The sequence below is a fragment of the Rutilus rutilus genome (genome assembly GCF_951802725.1).
Source record: "Rutilus rutilus genome assembly, chromosome: 1".
Lineage (NCBI taxonomy): Eukaryota > Metazoa > Chordata > Actinopteri > Cypriniformes > Leuciscidae > Rutilus > Rutilus rutilus.
Window position 1 is genome coordinate 56395776 of NC_140209.1, and position 27523 is coordinate 56423298.

At 37.7% G+C, this 27523-nt stretch overlaps 1 protein-coding gene across 2 annotated transcripts; it reads left to right on the forward strand.

Annotated features, from left to right (window-relative positions):
- On the forward strand, window positions 1–26146 carry srebf1 (sterol regulatory element binding transcription factor 1). 2 transcript variants are annotated; one of them, XM_084428958.1, is made up of 19 exons: window positions 1–419; window positions 4270–4746; window positions 10280–10470; window positions 10579–10725; window positions 12293–12511; window positions 12710–12827; window positions 13720–13874; window positions 14048–14225; window positions 14648–14832; window positions 14940–15201; window positions 16930–17096; window positions 18347–18515; window positions 18607–18715; window positions 20142–20251; window positions 21361–21493; window positions 21767–21932; window positions 22913–23095; window positions 23554–23662; window positions 24664–26146. In XM_084428958.1, the coding sequence occupies exons 1-19, from the start codon at window positions 317–319 to the stop codon at window positions 24882–24884; spliced, it is 3402 nt and encodes a 1133-aa protein (XP_084285084.1). In that variant the 5' UTR covers window positions 1–316; the 3' UTR covers window positions 24885–26146. The 2 variants fall into 2 exon arrangements, with proteins under 2 accessions (XP_084285084.1, XP_084285085.1); XM_084428959.1 differs by having other exon boundaries at window positions 92–419; window positions 12713–12827.
- The last annotated feature ends 1377 nt before the right edge of the window (window positions 26147–27523 follow it).

Consider the following 27523-nt stretch of genomic DNA (forward strand, 5'->3'; position numbering starts at 1 on the left):
GGGGCGTGTCAATCACCCACAGCCGTCTGGGGTTTGCCTGGCTCTCGCTGCTAGCATGCTAATGTGCAAAGCAAACTCTTAAGTCAACTTTGCCTTGTGCGGCAGTATGGAAACGAACGCGAGCAGGTTCAGCTAGAAAGTTGAGTTAGTCGAAAATCAAGTGGACGTATCCTACGAAACCTACGCCAGCAAATGCCCCGGCATATTTGCCTGCTCAATGAGTGCAAGAAGTTCCTAGTTTCCATGGAATACCGCTTGTTGTGTGAGTGAGTGATTTAATACTTCTGAAGTCAGCTTGAAAGAGCACTCGAGGACAATGAATCTGTCTTTTGACGACCCGTCACTGGAAACCCTGGACTCCAGTATGTCTTTACATGATCCGAGTGATATTGACTCGGCTCTGCTCAGCGACATTGATGGTAAGAGATCGTTTGTTTACACTTGCAGTGCTGGGTATAGGCAGGTTATATGGTTGGACGATGTGAATCGTGTGTTTGCAGACACATATTTACATTGATCGATGGTGCTGTCAGACGCATACACGTGTTTAAAATAACGATACAAGTGGGAAAACAATCATCTGCTATAAATGAGCTATTACATCTATGCACTTTGTCGTCATATATGATGCTTGTTTTGTTCCGAAACAACTGTGTCGTCTTTTAAACACACTGATATACTGTGAGCAGATCTGATCAGGTGGTGTCAGTGAAGCTCAAGCGTGGGCGTGTGTTAGTTTCCTGCATGGAGAACAAATATCACATCTATGGGTCCTTTATTTGCACGTATTGTAATGATGCTTTGTGTGTTAAATCTGATTAAAATGAGACTAAAATACAGGGTGTCATTATATTGTGGGCGTTTCATTAGAAGTTGCATTGTGAGAAGCCCCGCCCCCTCCAGCCTGGACTGGTGACGTCGCACGAGGTTACAATCGGCCATTCCCTACTAACACAATTCTCCGAGAACTGGAATATTTAAAATAAAAATATAATATAATATAAAAAAAATAAAATAAATGACAAGACAAAACAAAACAAAACGCCATCAGTCCTGTATCACATACCGAAAAGCATTTAAAAATATTTAGACACATTTTTAATGTTTGAATATATCTGAAATTGTGTTTTTTTTTTTTTTTTTTTTACATATTTATCCTTTGCGTTATTAGACCCTTTAGTAATTCACCTTTGTAATGGTTAAATGGTCCACGCACGGTGAAGTAGTCTGACCGAAAGTAAACCCTGCTGCTGAAGCGGACAGTGCCCGATAGTAACCTCTAGCGCGAGGCGCTTTCTGGGCCTCTGATTGGTCGAGCGCGATCACCTCATACAAACACACCGGCCGCCGCCATGCCTGTGCTCACTGATGGAGTCTTATGTTATATGAGGTCACATGCATGGAAAACACCACTTTTGACCACTTCACTTTTTTTACACTGTTGGGACTTTACTCTCCAGCAGAGTAATAACATCACTAACTTTATTATTATATTAGTCATATTGTTATTATACTGGTTATACTCTGATTTAAGAAAATAATATCATGAATAAAATATTAAATTGGATGTGATATTTGTGTATAAAATAAAAATTCAGATCCCAATTATATTAACGTGTTATTTTATAATTATTATTATGAAGAGACTCTGATTCTCTGACTCTTTATCTCAGTTCCCAATATTATTAATGTATTATTTATAAAAACAAATTATTATACTCTGATTTAAAAAAAAGTATATTAAATTATATAATATTTGTGCATAAAGTATTTTTTATTTCCTTATTTTATATCCCAATAATAATGTGTTATTTTATAATCTAATAAAAATTATTATACTGATTATAATCTGATTATTTTTATTTCTATATCTCAAATCCCAATATTTGTAATGTATTGTTTATTTAAAACATAATTATACTCTTATTAATAAAAAATAACATGATTAATATATGAAACTATATATTATATTTGTGCATGAAATAATTTTTTATTACATTATTTTAGATCCCAATAATAATGTATTATTTTATAATCTGATAATACTGATAATAATTATACTGCTTTTCCTCTCATTCTTTTTATTTCTTTATCTCATATCTCAATATTATCAATGAATTAGTTATTTAAAAAATTATATTTTGATTTAAGAAAATAATAACATGAACAATATATTCAGTTGTATATTTGTGCATAAAATACTTTTTACTTCCTTATTTCAGATCCCAATTATATTAATACATTATTTTATAATTATTATTATTATTATGAAGAGACTGTGACTCTTTATCTCAGTTCCCAATATTAATGTATTATTTATTTAAAAAAATTATACTCTGATTTAATAAAAATAAAAAGATGAATTGTATATTAAATTATTTTTAAATGATATAATATTTGTGCATAAAGTATTTTTTATTTCCTTATTTTATATCCCAATAATAATGTGTTATTTTATAATCTAATACAAATTATTATACTGATTATAATCTGATTATTTTTATTTCTATATCTCAAATCCCAATATTTGTAATGTATTGTTTATTTAAAGCATAATTATACTCTTATTAATACAAATTTATTACTAATAATTTTTTGTTCATTATTTTAGATCCCAATAATAATGTATTATTTTATAATCTGATAATACTGATAATAATTATACTGCTTTTCCTCTCATTCTTTTTATTTCTTTATCTCATATCTCAATATTATCAATGAATTAGTTATTTAAAAAATTATATTTTGATTTAAGAAAATAATAACATGAACAATATATTCCGTTGTATATTTGTGCATAAATACTTTTTATTTCTTTATCTCAGATCCAAATAAGTATAATGTGTTATTTAAATAAAAATTTGATGATAATAATAATAATAATAATAATAATAATAATGCTTTGTTCCGATAATAACAAACTGTAATGTACAAAACCCTTTTGCTTTCAACTCAAGATGTTGAATTAATTTGTGCCTTAGGGTGTGTCTAAAGTAAATCGCCTATTTAAAATCAGGATCATTAACGTCATTATGCCGGCATAACGTGTTAAAACGATCCCGATAAATGGTCACCTACTGTTATCATTAATTATCAATATTTTATATTAAAGACTGTTTTTGTAGCCTACAGGTTTTTGAGGTTCGTAATTAATAGTTTAAACGTGATTTCCTCTCATGCGTGTGTTTTATTCATTGGGCGCTCAGTGGCGAGGGCGGCTGTGAAGCGCAGGGTCTTGACTGGTTCTTCTGTGCGAGAGGAATGATGAAACTCTGTAATGGGTCACTCTGCAGTCAGATCACCTTCTCCATCCTACAGCTGAGTGAAATCCAGACTGAATTTGCCATGGGTTAGTGCAGGCGTTTAGGTGGAGGAGTCGCTGTGTGTGCCGATGAACTTGTGCTCTGTGGATCCACAGATCTCAGTCGCTTTGAGATCAAACTCAAAATAACAAGCAAAGTATACAGACACTGCAAACACAAATCTGATCCTTGTAGAGAATAACCAATCAGCTGTATGCAGTGTGACACTGAAAATGTGTACAATTTAAAGACCCCCTGAAATCAACATTTTAGTTTTTTAGCTTTTAGTATGAATATGTTAGCGTTAAGGTTATGAATAAGCTGGTGTGTGCCAAAACACTGACAAAATTCGCATTTAGTTGATATAAGCATTCAAAACTTACAGTGTCTCACTTCTGACTGTCGTCCTGCTCGCCACAATGACATCACCGTGGACTTCAGGTTCTCATCACATCTTCTGTCCAATCAAATTCTCTCTATAATCTAAAGCTCCGCCCCCTATGCTTTAAATAACACCTGGCAAAATCGACCGTTGACACGTCACGGAGCAATATGGGTTGGAGATGTGTGTTCGGTTGCTCAAACGCTCGAGTTTATTCCGTTTTCCAACTGTACGTTGGTTAGAAATGAAATGGCTAGACTTTATTCACACCTCTACTATTGAATGCAACGTATCATCAGCGCTCGGATTCACTTCCATGGTGCTGTCAAGTACCGACTTGCCTTCTGTGAGGTAAACTGAACGCTATTGGCTATTTGAAAAGGGGGAGGAGCCATTCAATATGTCCCGCCTTAGCTTTCTGTTTCAGTGGAAATTACATCAAGGCAACATACAAAGCTGTGCGTTCCAAGGCACTTCAGTGGGCCTTTAATAATTTAGTGTTGTTCCCCTTGGTCCGTTCACCACAAGGCCCTCTGAAGCCCCCTGTTGCTCACTGTGTCCGTCTCTTTTTCCATGTTTCAACAGATATGCTCCAGCTTATCAACAACCAGGACATGGAGTTTGTGGGTCTGTTCGATCACACTTCCTTTCCTGGTCCCGCAGCCCCCCCGCAGGATCTGTCAGCCCTGCCTCTCTCCAGCCCTTCCTCTCCTCCACCCGCCTCTTCTACGCCCATCAACACCTCCTCCATCCTCAGCAGCAGCCCGCACCTGGACGCCCTGCTGGGCCCCCCCATCACCCGCAGCTCCTCCATCCCGGACAAGGTGTTCCTCCCTCCCACTTTCCAGCAGTCTCCTCTGGCACAGGTGAGCTCCACCGCTGCCAACCCCGGGACACTGCAGACCACGCAGCCCAAAGCTCAGCCCGCTCCATCTCCCAGCCTCCACCCGTCCCCCCCGGCCGGGAAGAGCCCGGTGTTCGGCGTTACCCAGCAGGTCCTCTTCAGCTCGCCGCAGCAGCAGCAGCCTGTGGTCACTTTCCCCATCCAGAACGCTTATACTGGTGAGTTTCATTAGCTCCATGCTTCTTCAGTGTTTATGAAATATGTGCAGGAAAAATTCAGGACCCTAAGAAAAACATAATTTTCCCCTAATTATTATAGCCTATATATTTTTTTAAATTCAATTCCATTCAGTTGTAATGTTAAATAAAATGTTTGTAATTTTTTTTCTATTTAAAATTTCCTTTAATTTTCTTTTTTCTTTTTCCGGTTTATATTTTTCTGGATACCGTTTTAATGGTTAAATAAAATAATTAAATCAAATTAAATCAATTAAATATTTAGTAATCAGAAAGCATGTTTAAATAATGAATCTTAAACTTTTAATAAATAGTTAAATTGTATAAATTTTTTTATATATATATACAATTTAACAATTTATTAAAAGTTTAAGAGATATATATATATATGAATCTTAAACTTTTAATAAATGGTTAAATTGTATAATTATATATATATATATATATATATATATATATATATATATATATATATATACAATTTAACAATTTATTAAAAGTTTAAGATATATATATATATATATATATATATATATATATATATACTTATAATTATAATTTTAGGGCCCCTTGAAATCCGTTTTATTTTTTCCTAAATTCTATTTTAATGGTTTACATTTTCTTGATAATTTGTTAATCAAATAAATTGAATTATTAAAACTTGTAATCATTTATTAACATTTTCTTACAACAATGAGAAATCATTTCTCATCATCAAATGTTTTACATTTTCTAGATTTATAAGTTAATACCAATTTATTATCAAAAATGGTGGTAACAACAAAAATATTAATCTGTTAAAATGTAATCAAATGAAAATGTAGCAATTCTTTTTGATTATTTTGACAAACAAAGTGCTGCACAACAGAGATTTGCTGATAAATTTAAAACATGTTAAAAAAAAAGTGTGCAGTTCCTTAAATAAAGATTTATTTATTATTAATATTATTACTTTGAGAAGTACATTCTACTGTACAACATCAAGTTAACAAACTTTTATTTTGACGGGTTGTGGTGAAGACACTTGTCGTTTCTGTGTGTAATCTGACGATAGTTGTAATGAAATGCTGGTGAAGTGACTTCATGTGTCCATGTCCTGGTGAGACGGCAGATGCATGTGCTTCATTATGTGTAGAAGACGAAACTGTGCTGCTCATTCACACAGAGACACGCAGACTTCAGGTTTCAATAGCAGTTTAATGTTCACAGACACTAGTCCATATCGAGATTTGATTAATTAGCCCTGCTTTGGATTTATGCATCTAAAAATGGCCTAATTCTGTGATATTCCACGTCATACTGTAAATGCCATGATTATGACTGGATTACGTGATTCCGTCTGTTTTCTGCATTGTGAAAATCATAGAGCCCTACAAATGTGAAAGATCAAAACCTGTCATTCATGTGCATGAGAGGCGCCTGAGCTACTGGTAAACATAAAACTTATCTCTCTTACCATAAGTGTGTCAGTTATCTGTTGGCACTTCATCTCAAAGGGTGTAAATCACTGTTAACTGATAAGATAATTGGTCACGCTTTCTATTACGTGTCTTTAATATGTATGTAACTAAAGCATCTGATAGAATGTGGGGAAAATGACTCTAATAAGACCATCCAGATGTTTTACATGTTTTCTTAAACCAGTAGGTCTCTGAATAGTATGGAAGCTTGTTTCCGCCACAAAATAAAACATTTTAAAAGATAATTGCGACTTTTTATCTCACAATTGCGAGTTTACATCTCGCAATTCTGACTTTATTTCTCAGAATTGCGTGTTATAAAGTCAGAATTGCGTGTTATAAAGTCAGAATTGCGTGTTATAAAGTCAGAATTGCGAGATATAAAGTCAGAATTGCGTGTTATAAAGTCAGAATTCAGACTTTTTTTCTCGCAATTGCGACTTTATATCACGCAATTCTGACTTTATAACACGCAATTGCGAGTTTATATCTCGCAATTCTGACATCTTTTCTCAGAATTGTGAGATATAAACTCACAATTGTGAGATATAAAGTCCAATTCTAAGGGAAAAAAAGACGGACTTATTTTTATTTATTTTTTACCTCAGAATAGTTTATATCTCACAATTCTGACTTTATAACACACAATTGCGACTTTATTTCTCAGAATTGCGACTTTATATCACGCAATTGTGACTTTATTTCTCAGAATTGCGACTTTATATCTCGCAATTGCGACTTTATTTCCCAGAATTGCGACTTTATATCTCGCAATTGCGACTTTATTTCTCAGAATTGTGACTTTATATCTCGCAATTGCGACTTTATTTCCCAGAATTGCGACTTTATATCTCGCAATTGCGACTTTATTTCCCAGAATTGCGACTTTATATCTCGCAATTGCGACTTTATTTCTCAGAATTGTGACTTAATATCTCGCAATTGCGACTTTATTTCCCAGAATTGCGACTTTATATCTCGCAATTGCGACTTTATTTCTCAGAATTGCGACTTTATTTCTCTCAATTCTGACTTCATATCTCGCAATTGTGAGAAAAAAAGTCACAATTCTGACTTGATATATCGCAGTTGTGAGAAAAAAAGTCAGAATTGTGAGATAAAAAGTCGCAATTATTATTATTTATTTATTATTCATTGGCGGAAACAAGCTTCCATAGAATAGCCTTCAGATAAAGTGGGTATTAAATTGTCATCTACACTTTTTTAATTTTTTTATTAATTCTCTGGCCTTGTTTACAAATAACTAAACATTCAACACTGGCACCAAATAAAAATTTAAATGATTTTTAATAATGTAAAATAATTCAATTTCTCACCCCAAACCTTTGAATGATAGCATGTTAGGGGTCACTTACTGTGTTCATGATTGGTCACTCTCTTGTTGAAAAGTATATATTGATGAATGAAATCAAAACCTTTTTAAAAAATGGCTTGACAAACTGACATTTTGTTTCTCAGTCTTTAGTTGGACTACACCAGCTTAATACTTGCAGTGCCTGATTCCTATCCAATGAGACATTGATGAACAAAGTTATACTGAAAATTTCAAATAAAGTTAGTGTGTAAAAAGAAAATGTGTGGACTTGGCAATAGCGGTTAAATCAGCTTGAGCTGAGCATATGTGACCCTGGACCACAAAACCAGTCACATGTCGCACGGGTATATTTGTGGCAAAAGCCAACAATACATTTTAAGGGGCAAAATTATTGATTTTTCTTTTATGCCAAAAATCATTAGGATATTAAGTAAAGATCATGTTCCATGAAGATATTTTGTACATTTCCTACCATAAATATATGAAACATTTATTTTTGTGAGTGAATGCAACACAATCGCCAACATAAATGCACACCTTTGAAGGCGATTCTTCTCAATGTTTCGATTTTTTTTGCACCCTCAGATTCCAGATTTTCAGATATTGTCATATCCTAACAGACCATACATCAATGGAAAGCTTATTTATTCAGCTTTCAGGTGATGTATAAATCTCAAAAAAAAAAAAAAAGTACTCTTGTGACTGGTTTTGTGGTCCAGGGTCACATTTATTCTACTGTTATCATAGTTTCACAGTGATTTCACAGTGTTTATACTAGTTTTTAATCCGTTCAGTCATGACATATTGGATTGATCAGATATGTGCTTTATGGAAGTGTGTGTCTTGACTCATGAAAACTTTCTAAAAGTGTTTTGAGATTATGTAGTCTTTAAGTGTAAATGATTACTCGCATGTTATTCATGAGTAATGCACATGACGACTGCCACTATGCATCACCTTTGACCAGTCACATCATGTCAGCAGATCCTTTCAGGTAGTTGTGATTCGGTATGAAAAAGCGATTTTAAGTTCAAGGTGCAGACGGTAGTCACTGTTGTCAGTCCCTGGAAACCTAGTGACCTTTCATCGTACTTTGTGTTCATGTGTAAAAGAAGCCCAGCCCACATTCTTTCTTTGCATATGCTTTTATCGGTGCGTTTCATTCTGCTTATCGTTGCGAGGCTTAGGTAATGTCTCCACCAGGTCAAAGAGAGAAGACAACATCACACTAGCGTAGATCAAAGTTCAGTCCTGGTGAATTGAGTTATGAATTTCTATTGTGACCCTCTGCCTGCCCCCTTACTGTTATTATTACAGAAGCAAGCTTTACAGAACATCCAATCAGGAGAAACTGGAGATTTCTGTGAACAGCTTGATTTGTGTGTGTGTGTGTGTGTGTGTGTGTGTGTGCTCGTGCTTGCTCATAAAGTGTGAAAAGTTTAGTTTAATCAGATTCCAAGCAAGTTTTGTTAGCCAAGTGTGTTCAAGCACACAAGGAATTTCAGTACTTAACATAAATGCATAGAATGGAAAAATTGGGGCGCACTGTAATACCATTAATACTGGTTTAAATGCTACTTCTGTACTTCTGTAATCCGGGTCTCAGACAGCACGCAAATTCTAAATTAAGCTCCTTTTAACGTCGTCTTGCGCTTGAACAGACATATTCATACAAAATTATGTAAAAAAATGCCCATCGCTGGTAAACATAATCGGTTATGTCTTAAAGGAACGTAAACAGTTGAGAAGGAAAACGCATGTGTAACATTATATTAGATCCGTGCATTCGCTCTTAAAGTGACAGCAGCCTAATAATCCTGCTGACATCTGTTTTTGTTAATGTTAATCAAACAACAAAGGAAGAAAAAAAATCACTCTTGACTGATTTACTTTTGTAACTTTAATAAGGATTAATCTGTGAAGACTATGCAGTGTTATTTTTACATTTGATTACTTTAAGTTTCTGTATATGAAAAAAGAAAGATCATGGTAAAATTTAAGTCACTGCCCATTGGCAGATGTGGCAAAAAGTTAGTTTTAGGCCCTAGACATGCATGATAAAAGAGAAACTGGCAAACAACATTTGCTAGGACAGGACTGGTCAGTAACGGCGTTTGGTGAAGACTGGTGTGACTGTGAATCTAAATCTCATCTTGAATGACAGGTTGTTCACATTTCAACAGATTTATAACAGTGGTAATATTGCCTCAAGTGGCAAAAGGTGGTTATGATTTCTGCTTTAATGATCTTTGTTGTTTTCAGAAGGAGTTATTAGAGTTTTAGGGTACGTTTACATGACAACGATGTTCTAAAAGCGGTCGTTTTCCTTTGCATTATCCACTCACAGGTGACGACAACATTGTCAAAACCATCCTCGTTGTCACGGATCTGTGAAAACGACTAAAAGCGCTGTATTATTCATGCCAGGCCAGTAGTTGGCGATGTCACTTTGTAAAGAAACACTGTGCACCTTACGCATGTTCATGATGTCACCGTTTTCACAAATGCACGTTTTTTGTAGTTTATACTGAGACGATAACTGTATTGATTTAAAAAACGTGCACGTTTTCAGTCCCCCAGAACGCCGTTGTCGTGTAAACGAAGGGCCAAAACGCTTGAAAAGTTACCCGTTTTTAGTTGAAAACGGTGTCATGTAAACGGCCCCTTAGTGCGATTTCTTGCCATTTCTTTCCTCTCATGATCTCATTGGCTCTTGCAGCTATCACTCAGCAGAGCTCTCCTCAGCCAATCCCGAGTCTCCCCGCCTCCCCACAGAATGTTCAACCAATGGCCATCCAAGCACATATGCAGAGCCTCTCGGCTTCCCCAATCCTGACCACCGCCTCCAGCCTGACCACCGCCTCCAGCCCACCCACACAGACAATCTCCCCTCAGGTTCAGCAGGTTCCTGTAAGTGCTTTTATTGACCCACTAATTGCCCACATGTCCAATAATTTACATATTACAGCCAAGAAACCTTTTATTATGTGTGCTGAGCGTTCTTCGTGTGTTTCGCAGGTTTTGTTGCAGCCGCAGTTCATTAAGGCAGACTCTCTCTTGCTCACAACTCTGAAGCCTGATGTGACAATGGTAACAACAGTAGCGTCACCCTGCATCACAACGCTGGCTACATCCACTGCCCCGGTCCAGACCACCTCACTACAGGTACACAAACACAGTCCCACAAGGCCTGTTCACAACAAGAGTGCAACAGTGCCAGCGCTTCACTAAAAATAGATAGATGTGTGCGAACTGTGAAATGTATTTAGGAGCATGTGTATGCATAAAAAAGGGTCCTTAAAGGCCTAAAAAAAATTCTGCTTTATAAAATCTATGGTTATAAAAAGTCTTAAATGGGGGATGGAAAAATGGGAATCGAGAAATGGCCTAGCACGATTATTAAACTTCAAACTTTACATTTCAAAGTAAAAATGTGCCCCTGTCGTGTGTTCTACAGAAATTGTGTATGAGCTATTGTTGATGAATTATGACATTATTTACTCACGATGTTTATATTGTAATGTGTTATAGATGGTTGTAAGAGTGCATAATATAGTAAATCATAGACATTTCAACTTAAGAGTCCCGGTGTATTTCAGAATTGTTTATAATTAAAAGTAATGCATTATGCAAAGGTTTTTTTCCCCCCTGGTTATTATTAGTATTTTGGTTGAATTAAATGACAGATACAGTTTATTGTGCAATGTAAACAGGAAGGAAAGACTAAGAACATTTTTGAACCCATATTATTCAATTTATACACTGGTCCGGCCCCCCCCAAAAAAAGTTACTGTTTGGATGTTTACAATATCAAGATTCATCAGACTCAAATTGTGAAAGAATGGTTGATGGAAATAAATGTTGTGATGTTATTTCCATGAAGAGGTGCATACATTTGTATTGTATATTGTATTGTATAGATCTCGTATTGTCAATGCAAGAGTCCAGCACTCTGTAAAGTCTCCTTCAGCACATCCCAAAGACTTTCAATGAATTTAAGGTCTGGACCTGGAGTTGCCAATTCATGTGTGAAAATGGTTCCTCATGCTCCCTCCCAACCATTCTTTAACAATTTGAACCTGATGAATCTGGACATTGTCATCCTGGAATATGACCATGATGTGTCTTCCTACATTGTTTAATAAATTAAAAGCTACACACACCATCAATTAGTGTTAGAAGAACTGTTACCAAACATCAACATGCTATAAACATATTTGCCTATTTAAATCCAAACAGCATTATTTTTGGCTGGCCAGTGTAGAAGTATTAAATACAATTGGTAGCAGAAGTATTGAAAGAACGAATGTACATTTTGCATTCTAAATAAGTTTGCTTGTAAATGTCTTTACTTTTATCAAGGAAAAACGCATTATTTGATCAATATTCATTGCAACCAAATGTTTTATTAATGCGCTCCTAAATTTTTCAACTTCAGTACGTTAGAAGCCCATTGAAATTTGAGCCGATTCTCCACTCAAAGTTTAAAAAATGTCTCAGATTCGCTTCAATTTATTGCTTTGTTCTTGATATAAACTGGCCATCAATCGAATTGTAGTGCTATACATCAATGTTCAAGACATTTGATCTTAAATGTCACATTAAAATCTTGCCAAAGTTAATTAAATAACCAAAATTCTTACTTTTAGTTAAAAAGGCGCTCACATTACATTTAAGGCATTTCTGAAGACCTCAGTTTTTATTTTGTCGACCTGTACATCTCTCATCTCAGGCGCTGATGAGCGGAGGCACCATCCTGACCACCGTTCCACTGATGGTGGACACTGAGAAACTGCCCATCAATCGCATCGCCATCAGCGGGAAACCGGGCGGCCTGCCACCTAAGGGCGAGAAGCGCACCGCCCATAACGCCATTGAAAAACGCTACCGCTCCTCAATCAACGACAAGATTATTGAGCTCAAAGACCTGGTGGCTGGGACGGAAGCTAAGGTTGGCTTATTGTCTGAGAAAGTCTGGTTATTTAGTCACCAAGAGAAACTGTGCTCATGGTAGTGACTCTTGAAATTCATCTGAAAACTAACCAGATGGAATGATCTAACTCAACCAGATTTTGTAGCTCTTATCTTACCTGTAAGATAGTCTTAAGATGTGTTTGCTATCATCCTAAAATTAATATTCTCTCTTAAGCAGCTCAACAAGTCGGCAGTGTTGAGAAAAGCCATCGACCACATTCGCTACCTTCAGCAGTCCAACCAAAAACTAAAGCAGGAGAACATGGCACTCAAAATGTCCATCCAGAAGAACAGTAAGCTCACCTTCAAAGTCAACATGAAATTAAAATGGACCCTTTTTACATTCCTAATACATGTACTTGATGAATTGCTCCACCTCTGAAACGGCACTATTGGCTAATGTTAACATATCCAGAATGTTAAGGATTTAAATAAGAATATTTATGTAGTTAGCTGAACTTTTTTTTGTTTACTTAAGTGCATCTTTATATGTAATCTCACAATTACTTCTATTGTCTTTTGAAATATGGTTAAAGTTACTGCTGAATTTACTGACAAGCATTTATGGTAAACTAAAATAATCTGATTTAAAAAGGTCCATTTCTTCTGAAAACTTGTTTGTGATATTTTTTAATATATTTGTAATTACACATTTGTAATGATGAAAATGCAATTTACTACATTTTAAAATATGTTAACTTGAAATGTAGTATCTAATAACACGCTACAGTTAAAATGATACTTTACATGTGTTAGTATGTTAGTCAACACATCAAAATAAGTGTACGTTAAATCACAACAGAAGATTATTAAAACATGATTTAAAATGTACTTTAAAATAAAACTTATAATTTGACGTTATTAAAGTGCACTTAAAGGGATCGTTCACCCAAAAATGAGAATTAGCCCATAATTTACTCACCCTCAAGTCATCCTTGGTGTACATGACATTATTCTTTCAGACGAATACAATCGGAGTAATATTAAAAATGTCCTGGCTCTTCCAAGCTTTATAATGGCAGTGAATGGCCGTTTCCATTTTGAAGTCCATAAAAGTGCATAAAAACAAATAAAAAATTATAATAATATATATACTTCAAGATTTGAAGTACACTTAAAGTGCACTTCTTTTTCACAAGTGGGGTGTGGGTGTCTTTGCATTGACCTGTCTCTTTGCCTCCTCAGAGTCTCTAAAGGACCTTGTGACCATGGAGGTGGACGTGAAACCAGAAATCCCCACCCCTCCGGCATCAGATGTCGGCTCGCCTCAATCCAGCGGCACCTACTCGCACCACGGCAGCGACTCTGAGCCGGACAGCCCGATGGTAGAAGACAGCAAGGTAGCAGAAACTCCGATGATCTGCTTATCCTGTCATGCCTTTAATGAATTGGCTTTGGTCATGAAGCAATTGAATGTGTTAGCTTGTAGTGGATAATTCATTTGCTTGAGGTCAAGAACCTGGAAGAATAAGCGTATCACGGTTTAACACCATCATCCTGTTCTCTCGCGTAGCCTGTGGTGGAGAGGGCTGGAGGAATGCTGGATCGCTCTCGTATGGCTCTGTGCGCCTTCACCATGCTCTTCCTGTCCTTCAACCCGCTGGCATCTCTGCTGTGTGGCGGCTGGAGTAGCTCTGGGGCGTCTGTCTCAGGACACACGGGAAGGAGTATGCTGGCAGTGGAGGACGCAGGTACTAATACTCAAACCTTCAAGATGCTTTTTCAGTCTTCGCTTAGGGGTAAAAGAAGTTGAAATACCGATATACTGTTAAAGAAGGCGGGGCCTCAGAGCCACACCCACCTATTATGCGATCACCACAGAGTTTGAATGTGTTTACCAGTTCGCTTTGGCAAACTGTTTCGAACTCCAAACGAACTTCGTTTTGGCCTGATTTTGTTGTTGTTCTTTGTATATCAGGGCCTTTAGCTCATGAGAGGCACAATATGTTCAGAATACCATTCCACCCAAAACAGCAACTTAGTGTCGGCCCAGATCCGGCCCACATTCTGTACACGTGGATTCCACACGGCCCGGATGTGGGCCGGATCTGGGCCGACACTATGTTGCTGTCTCTCTGACGTGGACAATCCGATCTTGTTTTGATATGTGTAGCCGATTCTTGGGGCTGGATGGATTGGATGTTGCCCACTCTTCTGGTGTGGCTGCTAAACGGTGTTCTGGTCGCTGGAGTTTTGGTCCGACTCCTCGTGTATGGAGAACCTGTGACCAGACCTCACTCAGAATCATCCGTCCTCTTCTGGAGACACCGCAAGCAGGCCGATCTGGATCTAGCCAGGGTATGAAACACACTCTCGCACGTATCCACGTTTGATCTGGGAGTCCAAGTTCACCAGATCCCTTTCTGCGCTTCTGTTTCTATAATATTCTTTACGTATTTCTGCAGGGAGACTTTGCACAGGCCTCTCAGAACCTCTGGACGTGTCTCAAAGCTCTTGGTCGACCTCTGCCCACGTCTCAACTGGACCTGACCTGTGCTGTGCTGTGGTCCGCCCTGCGTCTGTGTCTGCAGAGACTGTGGGTGGGCCGCTGGCTAGCCAGCCGCGCCGGAGCCCTTCGTTCCAACCGCCCCCTTCAGGAAGACGCCCGCAAGAGCTGCCGTGATGCCGCCTTGGTCTACCACCGTCTACACCAACTCCACATGACCGGTGAGTCGCTTTAGCATATAGAGGAATCAACCTAGTGGAGAGCAGCTGATAGGGCAGGTTCACACAGAACGCATTTTTCCATTCCACTGCTCTACTTTTCCGTTGTTTTTCAATGTAAACGCTCTAGGCGGACGTGTTTGACTGTTGCTTTTGCTTGTCGTGTCTTTTGCAGCATCTCGTACCATTCTAAAAACGTGGTGCTCGAGTTAAAATAAGGTCAGCTTAAAAAAAAAATGCATCTCTAGACCTTGCTTTTTTCGCTTCACTGACCTGCATCTCACTTTTTTAACCGCAAAAACAAGTTCTGTGTGAATGGCCCCTTGAGCCGCCTTTTTATTATCTCTGATATTTGCGCACGATTGTCGCATTTGGCCACTTAGTGGTCGTTGCACAGAACTTTTAAATTGTTCATAAAGCAGCCGTCACCCCCCCGCCTAGATTCACCATGGTAAAATGACAGAATAATGAATTTACGAATATATCCACACAAAACAAGCAACCAGCAATACGTTTGAAAGGAAAGCATAGTAGGTTTTTTGGGGCTTATCAATGCAAGTGATAATTGAACAATTATGAAAATGTTTGCTGACATAATTATTCTTTATTGCCCATTTTACAGAAATTGGCTTTAAAGAAGACAAAGCCCATGCATGACATGCGGGTGAAAAGATAGAAAAAGATATTGTGACCACGAATTAAAAATTAATTCCCAAGACTTATTAATTTTATTCCCTTGTTTTAGTTAAATCATGGCCAAGTTGTGCTGCTTCATTCCCTCATTTTAATGGTTAAATTGTGGTCATGGTCTAGTCACAAATACAGTTTAAATGTTTTATTACAACCGAACAGTGTTACTTTATTATCATTGAGATACTGTTAAGAGTTTTTTTATTGATATTTTGAATATTTTTTTTTCTCTGTGGTTACACTTTATTATGATGGTCCACTTTAGACATTCTACTAACTATAAGTAACTAAAGCCCCTTTCACACAGAGATTCCGGACAATACACGGATAAAGTGACCCGGGATTTGACCCGGGTTCGTTTGATTTTGGTTCATTCACACTGCCAGTGATTTTCCGGAATCAGAGAGTGCGTTCACACACAACCATCGATGTGACTTGTACCACGCTTGTGCATTTTTCTCTGATTCGATCATAAACTTGCACATTACGTACCGTTTCACAGCTGGCGAACGATCCCGCGCTTCAGTGTCATCACTACGACACGGTATTATTACGGCTTTTGTTCACACAGCGCGCGTTCCGGGACTGAACACGGCAATGTTACTAGGTCCCCAACCCGGCGTCGATCCCTGCATCAATACCGGGTCGTGTTTGCGTTCACACAGAAGGCACTCTGGCAATTTACCCGGCAATTTCCCGGGTTCAAAGCGCTGTGTGAAAGGGGCTTAACTATCATTAGAGCCTGTAGTAGGTTGTTAGGTTAGGGTTCGTAGAATAAGTTGACATGTAGTTGCAAAGTGACTTATAGTTAGTAGAATGTCTAAAGCAGACCAATCGAAATAAAGTGTTACTTTTCGGTTTTAATTTTAGTTTTTTTATTAGATTTAAAATTCCACATGCGCATTTGATCGCAATGAAATTGCAGTTCCGTAACTCTCCACTGTAAATCAATGGCTTCTGTTCTGTCGTTTGTCAAGCTCGTGTTGACAAGTCTTCTAGTCATTAATCATATTTGCTCCTGATGTTGATCTGTGTGTGCAGGTAAGCTCGGAGGAAGCCACCTCTCTGCCATCCACATGGCTCTGAGCGCCCTTAACCTGGCCGAGTGTGCAGGAGACTGTCTCCCTGTTGCCACACTGGCAGAAATCTGTGTGTCTGCAGCCCTCCGGATTAAAACCAGTCTACCCCGCCTGATTCACTTCACTACTGTTAGTACACACACATTCACACTCACAGGCCCCGCTCCAATATCTAGTGAGCCGCACTGCTGTCAGACACATGCGAATCTTGATCAAGACGGATCCTCAAACGTGTTGTTTTTATGTGTACGCTAGCATAGCATGCGCATACCCTAGACGTGCAACCTGACTTTTCTAACCGCGCGTATGCTCTGTACTCATTTAAACTAGAGTTACGAATATACAAAGGCATTTTTAGCCTTCATAACTTCTGGAGAGAAATTGCACAGACACTGGATATTTTCATATTGAAAATATGTTTTCGTGCACATTAGCAAATGGAGTATGTTATGAAAGGCAATGTGAAAAAAAATCGTAATTATGATATAAAAAGTCAAAATTATGACATAAAAATGTGAAATTATGACATACTAGGGTCATAACTGTGATATACCAAGTCATGATAATGAGATAAAAACTCAAAACTATGACATACTAATTCATAATTAACTTTTTTAAGCATGTCAGAATATCAGTTATTTTCTTATTATTTTGACTTTTCATATGCATGTAAATTTTGACTTGATGTCATAATTATGACTTGCTATATCATCATTTCTTCTAATAAACCTTTTGTCTCATATGACATAAGATGACTTGAAAAGTCGAAATTATGTGGCTGAAATGGTCTTCAATAGAATACGCCAAGCGTTCTTGTCAAACCTGGAGATGTATTACAGAAATTTCTGAATTCTTTAATGTCCTAAGTGAAATTAGCATGGCTACTAAACAGACATGATTTTGAGTTGGGATGTTTCTGTTATACATCCCCAGAGCAGCTTGCCATTAGCATGTTGCTAAGCTAACAGTGTGATACTCTAAACAAGCATTAAACTGCACATCACGCATACACTTACCCAATATACACACTGGGTAAAATGGTCCTTTTAAAACTTGATTGTAGTATTTTTATCAGTAATTCCCAGGATTGAATGAATTATATTCAGACTTTGGATTTATTTTAGCTTGTCGTAGTGCATTCTGGGATTGAATTTTATGCCAGGATGATAGCAATGCTACCAGACTTGGCAACGTCAGTGTTCATGTGGCGCTTAAAATGCTGCCTTCATAGAGAGCTCGCTAGGTTTTGGAACAGCGTCAGTCTCTTTTCATCCAGTACTGTTTTGTTCGTCTACTCTTGTTTTGATGATGTGTCCATATTTCGTTTCTGTGCTGCATATGGTAAGCGGAGATATGATGTTTCCTTTCATGTTCTGCAGCGAGTGTTCTTAAGCAGCGCTCGGCAGGCCTGCCTCTCGCCCAGTGGCAGCGTCCCTCCTGCCATGCAGTGGTTGTGTCACCCTCTGGGTCATCGCTTCTTTGTGGATGAGGACTGGTCCATACGCAGCACCCCTAAAGAGAGCATCTACAGCCAGGCAGGAAACTCAGGTCAGCACTAAACAGAGAAAACCAGGCTTTAATATGCTCGTGATAATGATTCCCCGGTCTCACCCTTGTGTGTATTTGCGTTTGTCTGCAGTCGACCCGCTGGCTCAGGTGACCCAGGCGTTCCGGGAGCATCTGTTGGAAAAGGCCCTCTACTGTGTGGCGCAGCCTCAAGGCGACAAGACCCTCGCTGATGGGGACGGGTGGGTGTCATTCTCAGCGCTAGTTTGCACGAATCTCTATAGGAAATAGAGCTGCACTGGTTTCTAGAAGAGATGTCTATCTTTTCTATTCTGCAGTTATAATACTGATGATGTCTGCTTTCACTTAAAGGGATAGTTCACACAAAAATGAAAATCAGCCCATGATTTACTCACCCTGAAGCCATCCTAGGTGTATATGACATTGTTCTTTCAGACGAATACAATCAGAGTTATATAAAAAAATGCCCTGTCTCCTCCAAGCTTTATAATGAGAGTTTATGGCTGGAGAAAATTTGAAGCCCAAAAAAAGTGCATCCATCCATTATAAAAGTAATCCATATGGCTCCAGGCCTTCTGAAGTGAAGCCATGTGTTTGTGTAGGAAAAATATCCATATTTAAAACTTTATAAACTATAATCACTAGCTTTCCGATTGAGACGGCCGTACGCATCGATTTACGGTGGAAGACTAACCCCTGACCCGACGCCCAAAGCAATGATGAACGCGGAAGCTGAAAGAGCAAAACAAAACACCGGTCGTGAATTAGCCATTTCGAAGAGAAATGTCGGAAGATTTCTATATAATAGAAGAGGAGCTTGAGTTTGTTGCACAGCCCTATTTGTTTAAACCGTGAGAGGCATCTAAGCTTACGATACTCCTACATCCTACATCATACATGCGTCACTGGTTAAGCTACTCTTGTGGCGCAAGTCAATTTGCGTAGTATGCGTACGGTCGTTATTTTAGATTATAAAGTTATAAAAAAAAAAAAATCCTTTATTAACCCTGTGTAGAGTATTTTTGTTGTTGTTGGATAGATGCACTTTTATGGACTTCAAAATAGAAACGGCCATTCTCTGCCATTATAAAGCTTGGAAGAGCCAGGACATGTTAATATAACTCTTGATTGTATTCATATGAAAGAAGAATGTCATATACACCTAGGATGACTTGAGGGTGAGTAAATCATGGGCTAATTTTCATTTTTGGGTGAACTATCCCTTTAAAGCATGTTAGGCCCTGTTTACATCTGGTATTAAGATGCGTTTTGGTCGATCAGATCACAAGTGGATGACGCTAAATACAGGTGTAAACGGGGTCTAAAACGTTTGGAGCTTGTCCAAAATTACGCTGTATTTTACACTATATACTATAATTATTATGGCAAAAAGCTAAATCTTCAATTGAAACATTAAATCATAATGTAGACTTTGGTTCATTTCTGTAAAACAAGATTTTCTTCCAATCTTTTTTTTATTTTTTATGTTTGTTTAACTGGCAGCATTGGTTGCTAAATATGACAAACTTGAGGATTTGGTTGCACTTAATTTTACATTTGGTTCCCCATACACTTTTGAATCAGTTTTAGCACTTTATCTTGTGGTTTGAGTGTGAATTTGAGTTGTGTGTGTGTTTGTTTGGACAGGGAATACTCGGACGCTCTGGAATACCTGCAGTTACTCACCAGCGCCTCAGACGCAGCAGGAGCCACAACACAGTCCTTCGCCATCGGATCAAACATGGCCACCGTCACAGGTCAGCTTCACCTTAGATTCCATTCACGTCTGCTTTGACCCTCGAGCTGCTGTTTTGAGGACTCCTGGATCATGTTCTCAATAGCCCCTTTCACACAGCAATCCCAGTAAATTACCGTAAAATTACCAGATTGACTTTACCGGTAAATACACAAATATGCTGTTCACACAAGCAACGGCGCTCTGGCTTTTTAGAGACCATTTACACATCGGCACCAAAATACCAGTAAATTCTGTGATCGGAAATTATCTTTAAATGCCGCGCCGTTGTCTTGGAAACTTTCTGCGACTTTGTGCGCACGCTCCGAGACGAAGGGGAACACGGACAAGCAAAGTGAACTTTTGAGCTTCAGGTTCATGCCTAATCGGATAAAAACACACAGAAATATGTCAAAACACCCGGTTTGGTGAGTGTTTGCTTAAAACACCGTCAGTTACATCTTAAGTGAACACAAACAGCTGGGAAATAAGTAATAAGTGGCATGTGTATCAGTATATTGGATCTGTGCATTCGGTCTTAAAGTGACAGCAGCCTAATATTCCTTCAGCCGTCTGTTTCAGTGTTAATCAAACAACAAAATACAAAGAGAAAATCACTCACTCCTCTTTAGTAGATTTAGTGGGATTAATCTATCTTTAATTTACACAGGGAAGACTATGCAGTGGTTTCACATTTGATGACTTTCTGATCTGTCTATTTATATCATTTATTTCACTCGAATGCTATATTTGGTAAGCTCTAAGCTGTTCCTAATCACCTCTATGGGAGGGAATGGAATGTGTTGCACGCCAATAAATAAAGAGTTGTCTTTTATTTATGATACTTCCTCATCTCTTCATTTTTTGTTCAATAAACCCAATGGGTCTATTTGAATGTATCATGTAGTATTATTTGTTTCCTTGACTGGGATCGGTGATCCGTATCGGCTGTGATCGCGCCCCAAAAATCCTGATCGGAGCACCCTTAGTATATAATTAAATTACCGCTTTCCGTTCAGGTCAGCACATTTCATATCTCCCAGCATTTATCTCCGCATGTTTCCATTGAAGCACGTGTTAGTCAGTCACTTTGTGTATGTGTGCTCTCACCATCGTGTCTTTGACCTCCAGGCTGTGACCCTCACTCCAAATGGTGGTCGTCGGTGGCCGTGGTGGTCATTAACTGGCTGCAGGGCGATGACGTGGCGGCGGAGAGGTTGTACCCAGCGGTGGAACACTTGCCCCTCAGCCTTCAGTCCGCTGAGTGAGTGACATTTGACATGGTCTCCAGGAAACTTTGTTGCGTCCTAATGCCACTATATTAAAAAATATCATTACCACAAGTAAATAAAGATGAAATTGGTTGAAAAGAGTTGCCCATCAGAGTGGTTTTCCTGGCGAATCAGTGTTTTGTTGATACAGCCCAGTTTATCTTTCCACCGGCCGTCCGGGAACAACGCTTCATTTGGTGTGCACTTTGCGTGGGTTTATTGCTTTTAGCTCGGCCTGTGCTAAACACGTCCTGTTTGTGTTGCAGGAGTCCGCTGCCCAAAGCCTGCCTTAACACTTTTAAAGCGGTGCGCTCCCTGCTGGCCAAACCTGGGAGTTACCAGCTCAGCCTCAGCTACTGCGAGAAAGCCAGCGGCCTGTTCAGAGACAGCCTCAACCTCGGCCCACACTGCACCAGCAACACTCTAGACAAGGTAATGGCACGCTTCGGCTAGGAGTCGTTTAGATTCGCATTGGTTTGGCTGCCAGTTTGCGGTGTGTGTGTTTTGTCTTGGACAGGGCTGTTGTGCATTGTAGTTGCATTGCATGTGCTTCAACTGTGCAATGTTCCTGCAGTGCAATACAGAGCTGCGCCGCAGTGCCTCTCCTGAACACACACTTTTAAACGACTGGTGTCAAGATGATGTATGAAGTCACTTCTCCTCAAGTTCACACAGGTGTTGTGGTAGGAGTTCATCATATTGTCTATGGACAACCACAAACCAGTGTTGTTTATATAGTATTTATTTATATTTAGAATTTAGCTATTTATTTATTTTAATTTTAGTTCTGTTTTAATAATTTGATTTATTTATTATTAGTTTTTATATTTCTATTTAGCTTTAGCTTGTTTTTATTTAAGTTTCAGTTTGTTTGGATGATTTTAGAACTTTTAGAACTACCATTAATTTTTTTTTTTCATCTAATATTTGTATTTTAATTTCAATTAACACAACCATTTTTTTTAAGGTTTTAGTAAACGATAACAACACTAGCACAATGTGTCACAATGCTTTTTGTCTTCATTTTGAACAGTATCTGTTGTTTTGTCATTTGAACCCTTTAACAAACTTTTTTTTGTGTGAAGTGTTTTGGTTTAAAAGTGTGTTTGTGCTGTCTTTTTACATTTTAATATTTTAATAACAATAATAACTAGATTACAATTTTCAAGTCAAACTTTGATGGATAGAAAGCTCTCTGTTAGTATAAACTAATGTTTCTAGCATTAATTAGCACATTGCTAGCATGTTTCAACCTAATTTGAATGGTTTTAACATGCTAAAATATAGTTTAACAACACATTAAAATGTTCTTTATTTGAGCTTGTTGTTTTTGCTGTGTGCCACACACACACACACATACAAACATCTTAAGGCTTTCCTCTGGAATGAAGCAGCATGTGTGTGTGTTGCAGCTGGTGCAGTTGCTGCTGTGTGATCTGCTGTTGGTGACGCGCACTAGCGTGTGGCGGGAGCAGCAGGTGGTGTCCCAGCAGAGCTGTCCGACGGCCGCCTCGCCTGTGGAGCTGCAGGGCTTCCAGCAGGACCTCAGCTCCCTCCGCAAGCTCGCTCAGAGCTTCAGACCGGCCATGCGCAGGGTGAGACCGAGTCCACACCAAACAACACACCTGCTCATACTTACACCTCCAGTTCATTCAATTAACAAATGTTGTATTGAAGACATACAACTTGTCCTGGGTCAGGCAGTGCGACCGAAATATTATATGACCATGTTTTCACCCGTCCTCTAGCTCGGATAGTTAATTATTATAATAAAAATATATATATATATATCTTTCTTATACATATTCACCTGCTTAAATTAGCTTCCAGAAAAGCTTGGTGCACACTTGTTCAGTAAGGAAGTACAGATATGGTTCTTGCATACTAGGTTTAACTGTTGTTCTCTAGCGTAGGTTTATTTGATTCCCTGTGTAACTCAATTGCTGTGTTTCTCTCTCTCTCTCTCTCTCTCTCTCTCTCTCTCTCTCTCTCTCTCTCTCTCTCTCTCTCTCTCTCTCTCTCTCTCTCTCTCTCTCTCTCTGTCTGTGTGCAGTTGTTCCTGCATGAGGCCACAGCTCGGCTGATGGCGGGCGCCAGTCCAACACGCACACACCAGCTCTTGGACCGCAGTCTGCGCCGCCGCACGCCTGGAAGCAGAACAGGTGATTTCTGTTCACTGAGCCGTGCCAAGACCGCTCTCGCTCTAGCTTCTTTTCTCTTGTCACTTATTTTCATTTAAAATGTCTTTGTTTGAATAGAATTGTTTACATCAGAGAAGAAGGGTTTGTTTGATATTTATATGTGTGTGTGTGTGTATTTATATGCTGAGCAATGAATAATCGTGTCCAAATTAAAAGTTTGAGTTTACATAATGTGTTTGTATTATATATAATTATTTTGTATATATAAATACACACACATGCATGTATATATTTAAGAAAAATGTGTTATTTATATATAAAATATAAAATATTTACATATAATGTAAATTGTGTGTGTGTGTATATATATATATATATATATATATATATATATATATATATATATATATATATATATATATATATATATATATATATATATATACATACATACATACATACATACATACATACATACATGCAAATATTTCTTAAATATATACATGCATGTGTGTGTGTGTATTTATATATACAAAATAATTCATAATTATGTATAAAATAATAATACATAGTACAAACTACACAAACTTTTAATTTGGACGCGAATAATTGTTGCCCAGCATATAAACACACACACACACACACACACACACACACACACACACACACACACACATATAAACACGTAAATATCAAAGAAACATTTCTTATGTTAAATGGAAAAGGTTATATATATAACAGTTTTTTATATATATATATATTTTATGTATTTATAATGTATAATCATATTATATATTATATATTATTTTCCACTTATTTATTATATATATTATTTTCAACAGTTGGTAAAAAATGTGCAGATCACAAAATTATTAATTGATGGTTTAATTTGAATCACTTCATCATTCAATTTAAATAAATTAAAATAATGTATTGTATTGCAGTTACTAATAAAGTAACTCAGCTAACATTGAGTGTTAGTTTTGCACCCTGCTCAAGTTTAGTGTGTGTGTGTTTCACAGAGGAGTGTGAGACTCATCCAGGCCAGCGTGAGCAGGCAGAGGCCGTGATGCTGGCGTGCCGTTATCTGCCCCCCTCCTTCCTGTCCGCCCCGGGCCAGAGGGTGGGCATGCTGGTCGACGCCGCCCGCACGCTGGAGAAACTGGGCGACAAGCGCACCCTCCACGACTGCCAACAGATGATCATCAAACTCGGCAGCGGGACGACCGTCACGTCCACCTAGCCGACTGCACACCATCACACAAGAGCACTTTTACAAACACACCCCAACATCTCTCCATTGAGAATCAACACGCACTTCGTTTCAGCCCTCAGTCAGTGACATCCGGGAGCGCAAAGACGTTGTCTTTAGTTTTTCTCCCCAACAGTTCACGACTGCACATCCGATAACAAGATGCACGGGACCCTATTCTTGACATTTTTGATATGAAATTAGCTATTTAACTTATTTATACGCCCTACGCAAAGATTGAACGGAAGGTATTTTTATTATTCCATTTCCTTTGTGAAACGATGCACTGCGAGTGCTGACTTTGGCCACAAGATGGTGTTTTGGTGGGGTGAGCCGGACGCCGGTCCAGTGGGTGCTTGAATCGGACATGTATTGTAGAGCTTTGCTTTACCGTTAGCACCTTTTGAGACAAACGAACATTACGATAGAGGGAGAAAAAAGAAAAGTGCTTCTCTCAACAATGAGTTGAATAAAGTAGTTCCTACTTACCTGTTATCGTCTGGGATGAATTCTGCATATTGATTAGACAAAATTAAGGCTTTATAAAAGTTCTTTCTTTGTATATATTTTAACGGAGTGTATTTATGATTCGTCTGACGCTGTAGGTGAGCAGTATTTGAAGAGGGGCTGATGGTCCATTTTGTCGTGCTGCTGAAACTGAACCGGTTTGAATGATTTGAAGTAGTCGGCAGAAGAAGAAAACAGAAATACGGTTTCTACCTGTAGCCACAGTATGTTCACTGGATTTGTGTCCATTTGCACTTTTTAGTGAGTGGGCTGCACAGTCACCTACAGACAAAAAGAGCCCACCGTTTGCCATTGAATCCACTGTTTAATTTGTGTTTCCAACCAGTTTGGTTGTTAAGTCTTCCATTGGAGTCGGTATATCCTAATAATTTCATCTGTCATCGAATGTCATTGAAGAATTGATCATAAAGCAAAGACATCAGCGTTAACATCTTTATCCAAAGATAAGATTTGATACCTGCAGCTCTTGTTAGGGAGAGAACCATATTTATATTTCATTTCTAGCCACAGTTATGTACGAACTCTGATTACTAGACATGTTTTATATCCGCAGTAACCGTGAGATCTGCAATTGACATTCATTACTTGTACGCTAACTTTTCTGTAGTGCTTGTGATCAAGTCTCAAAGATGAAATGTGTTTAAACTTGCAGATATGGTATATCCTATATTGTCTTCTATTTGATTTATTCTTAAGATTGTAAATAAAAGACTTTTGTAATGAAATACTGATGACTCCTGATGTTATGGGCAAAACCTGATTACCATTTTTGGGTGAAAACAGAAATGTATTTTAGTGTAAAATGTGTAAAAGGACGTGTTATTCAGGAGGAATAACAAACTATTTTAATATCAAATAAATGCATTTCTTTTGAACTTTCTATTAATCAAAGAATTTTTGGAGGAAAAAAGGCATGGTTTCCACAGAAATCCTGTGGCTTTCAACATAGATAATAATCTGAAATTTCCTGAGCATCAAATCATCATAATAGAATGATTTCTGAAGGATCATGTGACACTGAAGACTGGAGTAATGATGCTGAAAATTCAGCTTGGATCACAGGAATACATCACATTTTACAGTATATCCAAATAGAAAACAAGTTATTTTAAACTCTAATTATATTTCACAATATTACTGTATTTTTGATCAAATAAATGCAGCATTGAGACTTTTTTTTTAAAGACATTAAAAAGTCTTGCTGACCCCAAGCTTTTAAGCGGCGGTGTAATTCCAGTTAGTTCTACAGAAATATAGTTCTAAAATTAGGATCATTTTGTGAATTCAAACCTTTGAGCTAAAATTACAGTTTCATATTTTTGCTATAACTGTTGAATAACACAATTTATGACAATGACAAACATTTTTAGACGAGTCGGTTTCCTAATAAAGTGAATTTTAACCAAGGCTTATAAACTGTGTTCTCAAGATGGGTGTTTTATATAAATAACAGTGAAAATGTTTCATGCTGTGCATGTATGCAGAAATTTATTTCGAAAAATAAACAAACAAAAAAACGGAGAAATATTGAGTAAAAAGTGTTGTTTTTATATGCATGGCAACTTTTTAACATTCCTTTGATAGTCTACTAGAAAATATATAAACCATGATGAAGTGCTTTATTTATTTATTAACTGAATTTACTTTTTTTTTGTTTTGTTTACAATATATTATCCGAAAATTAGTATATGTGAATACATCATATCATTATAGGATGTAAAAATTAAAGGGTTTTTTTTTTTTACTGTCAAAATTAACTATTTAAATAATGAGTAAATACATCATCAGTCCTTCATCCAAAAGGTGTTTACCCTGATTCACTATGGTAAGCCTATTATTAGTGTTTTGGACCTATAGCTTGATGTTTTTTTCGCGATAAATTACGTACATTCCAGGAGGAGAGTTTACTGGCAAAAAAAAAAAAAAAAAAAAAGATTAGAAAAAAATATCGCAACAAAGAAAACCCGGAATCAACATTGGCTCGCGGCTTTTCGGAGATGGAGAGAAGGGTTTTGAAATGTTATAAAAGGCTAAAAGCGATGCAGATATGGCGTTTTTACTATTCAACATGTGAGTTGTTTTACTGAACAGATAACGTAAAT

Bases quoted from the DNA above. Each gene is read 5' to 3' on its own strand.
- srebf1 (XM_084428958.1), top strand. From the start codon at position 317: ATGAATCTGTCTTTTGACGACCCGTCACTGGAAACCCTGGACTCCAGT. The intron at 10,726-12,292 runs GTACACAAACAC...CTCTCATCTCAG, and splicing joins TCCAGACCACCTCACTACAG to GCGCTGATGAGCGGAGGCAC. The intron at 14,226-14,647 runs GTACTAATACTC...TGATATGTGTAG, and splicing joins GCTGGCAGTGGAGGACGCAG to CCGATTCTTGGGGCTGGATG.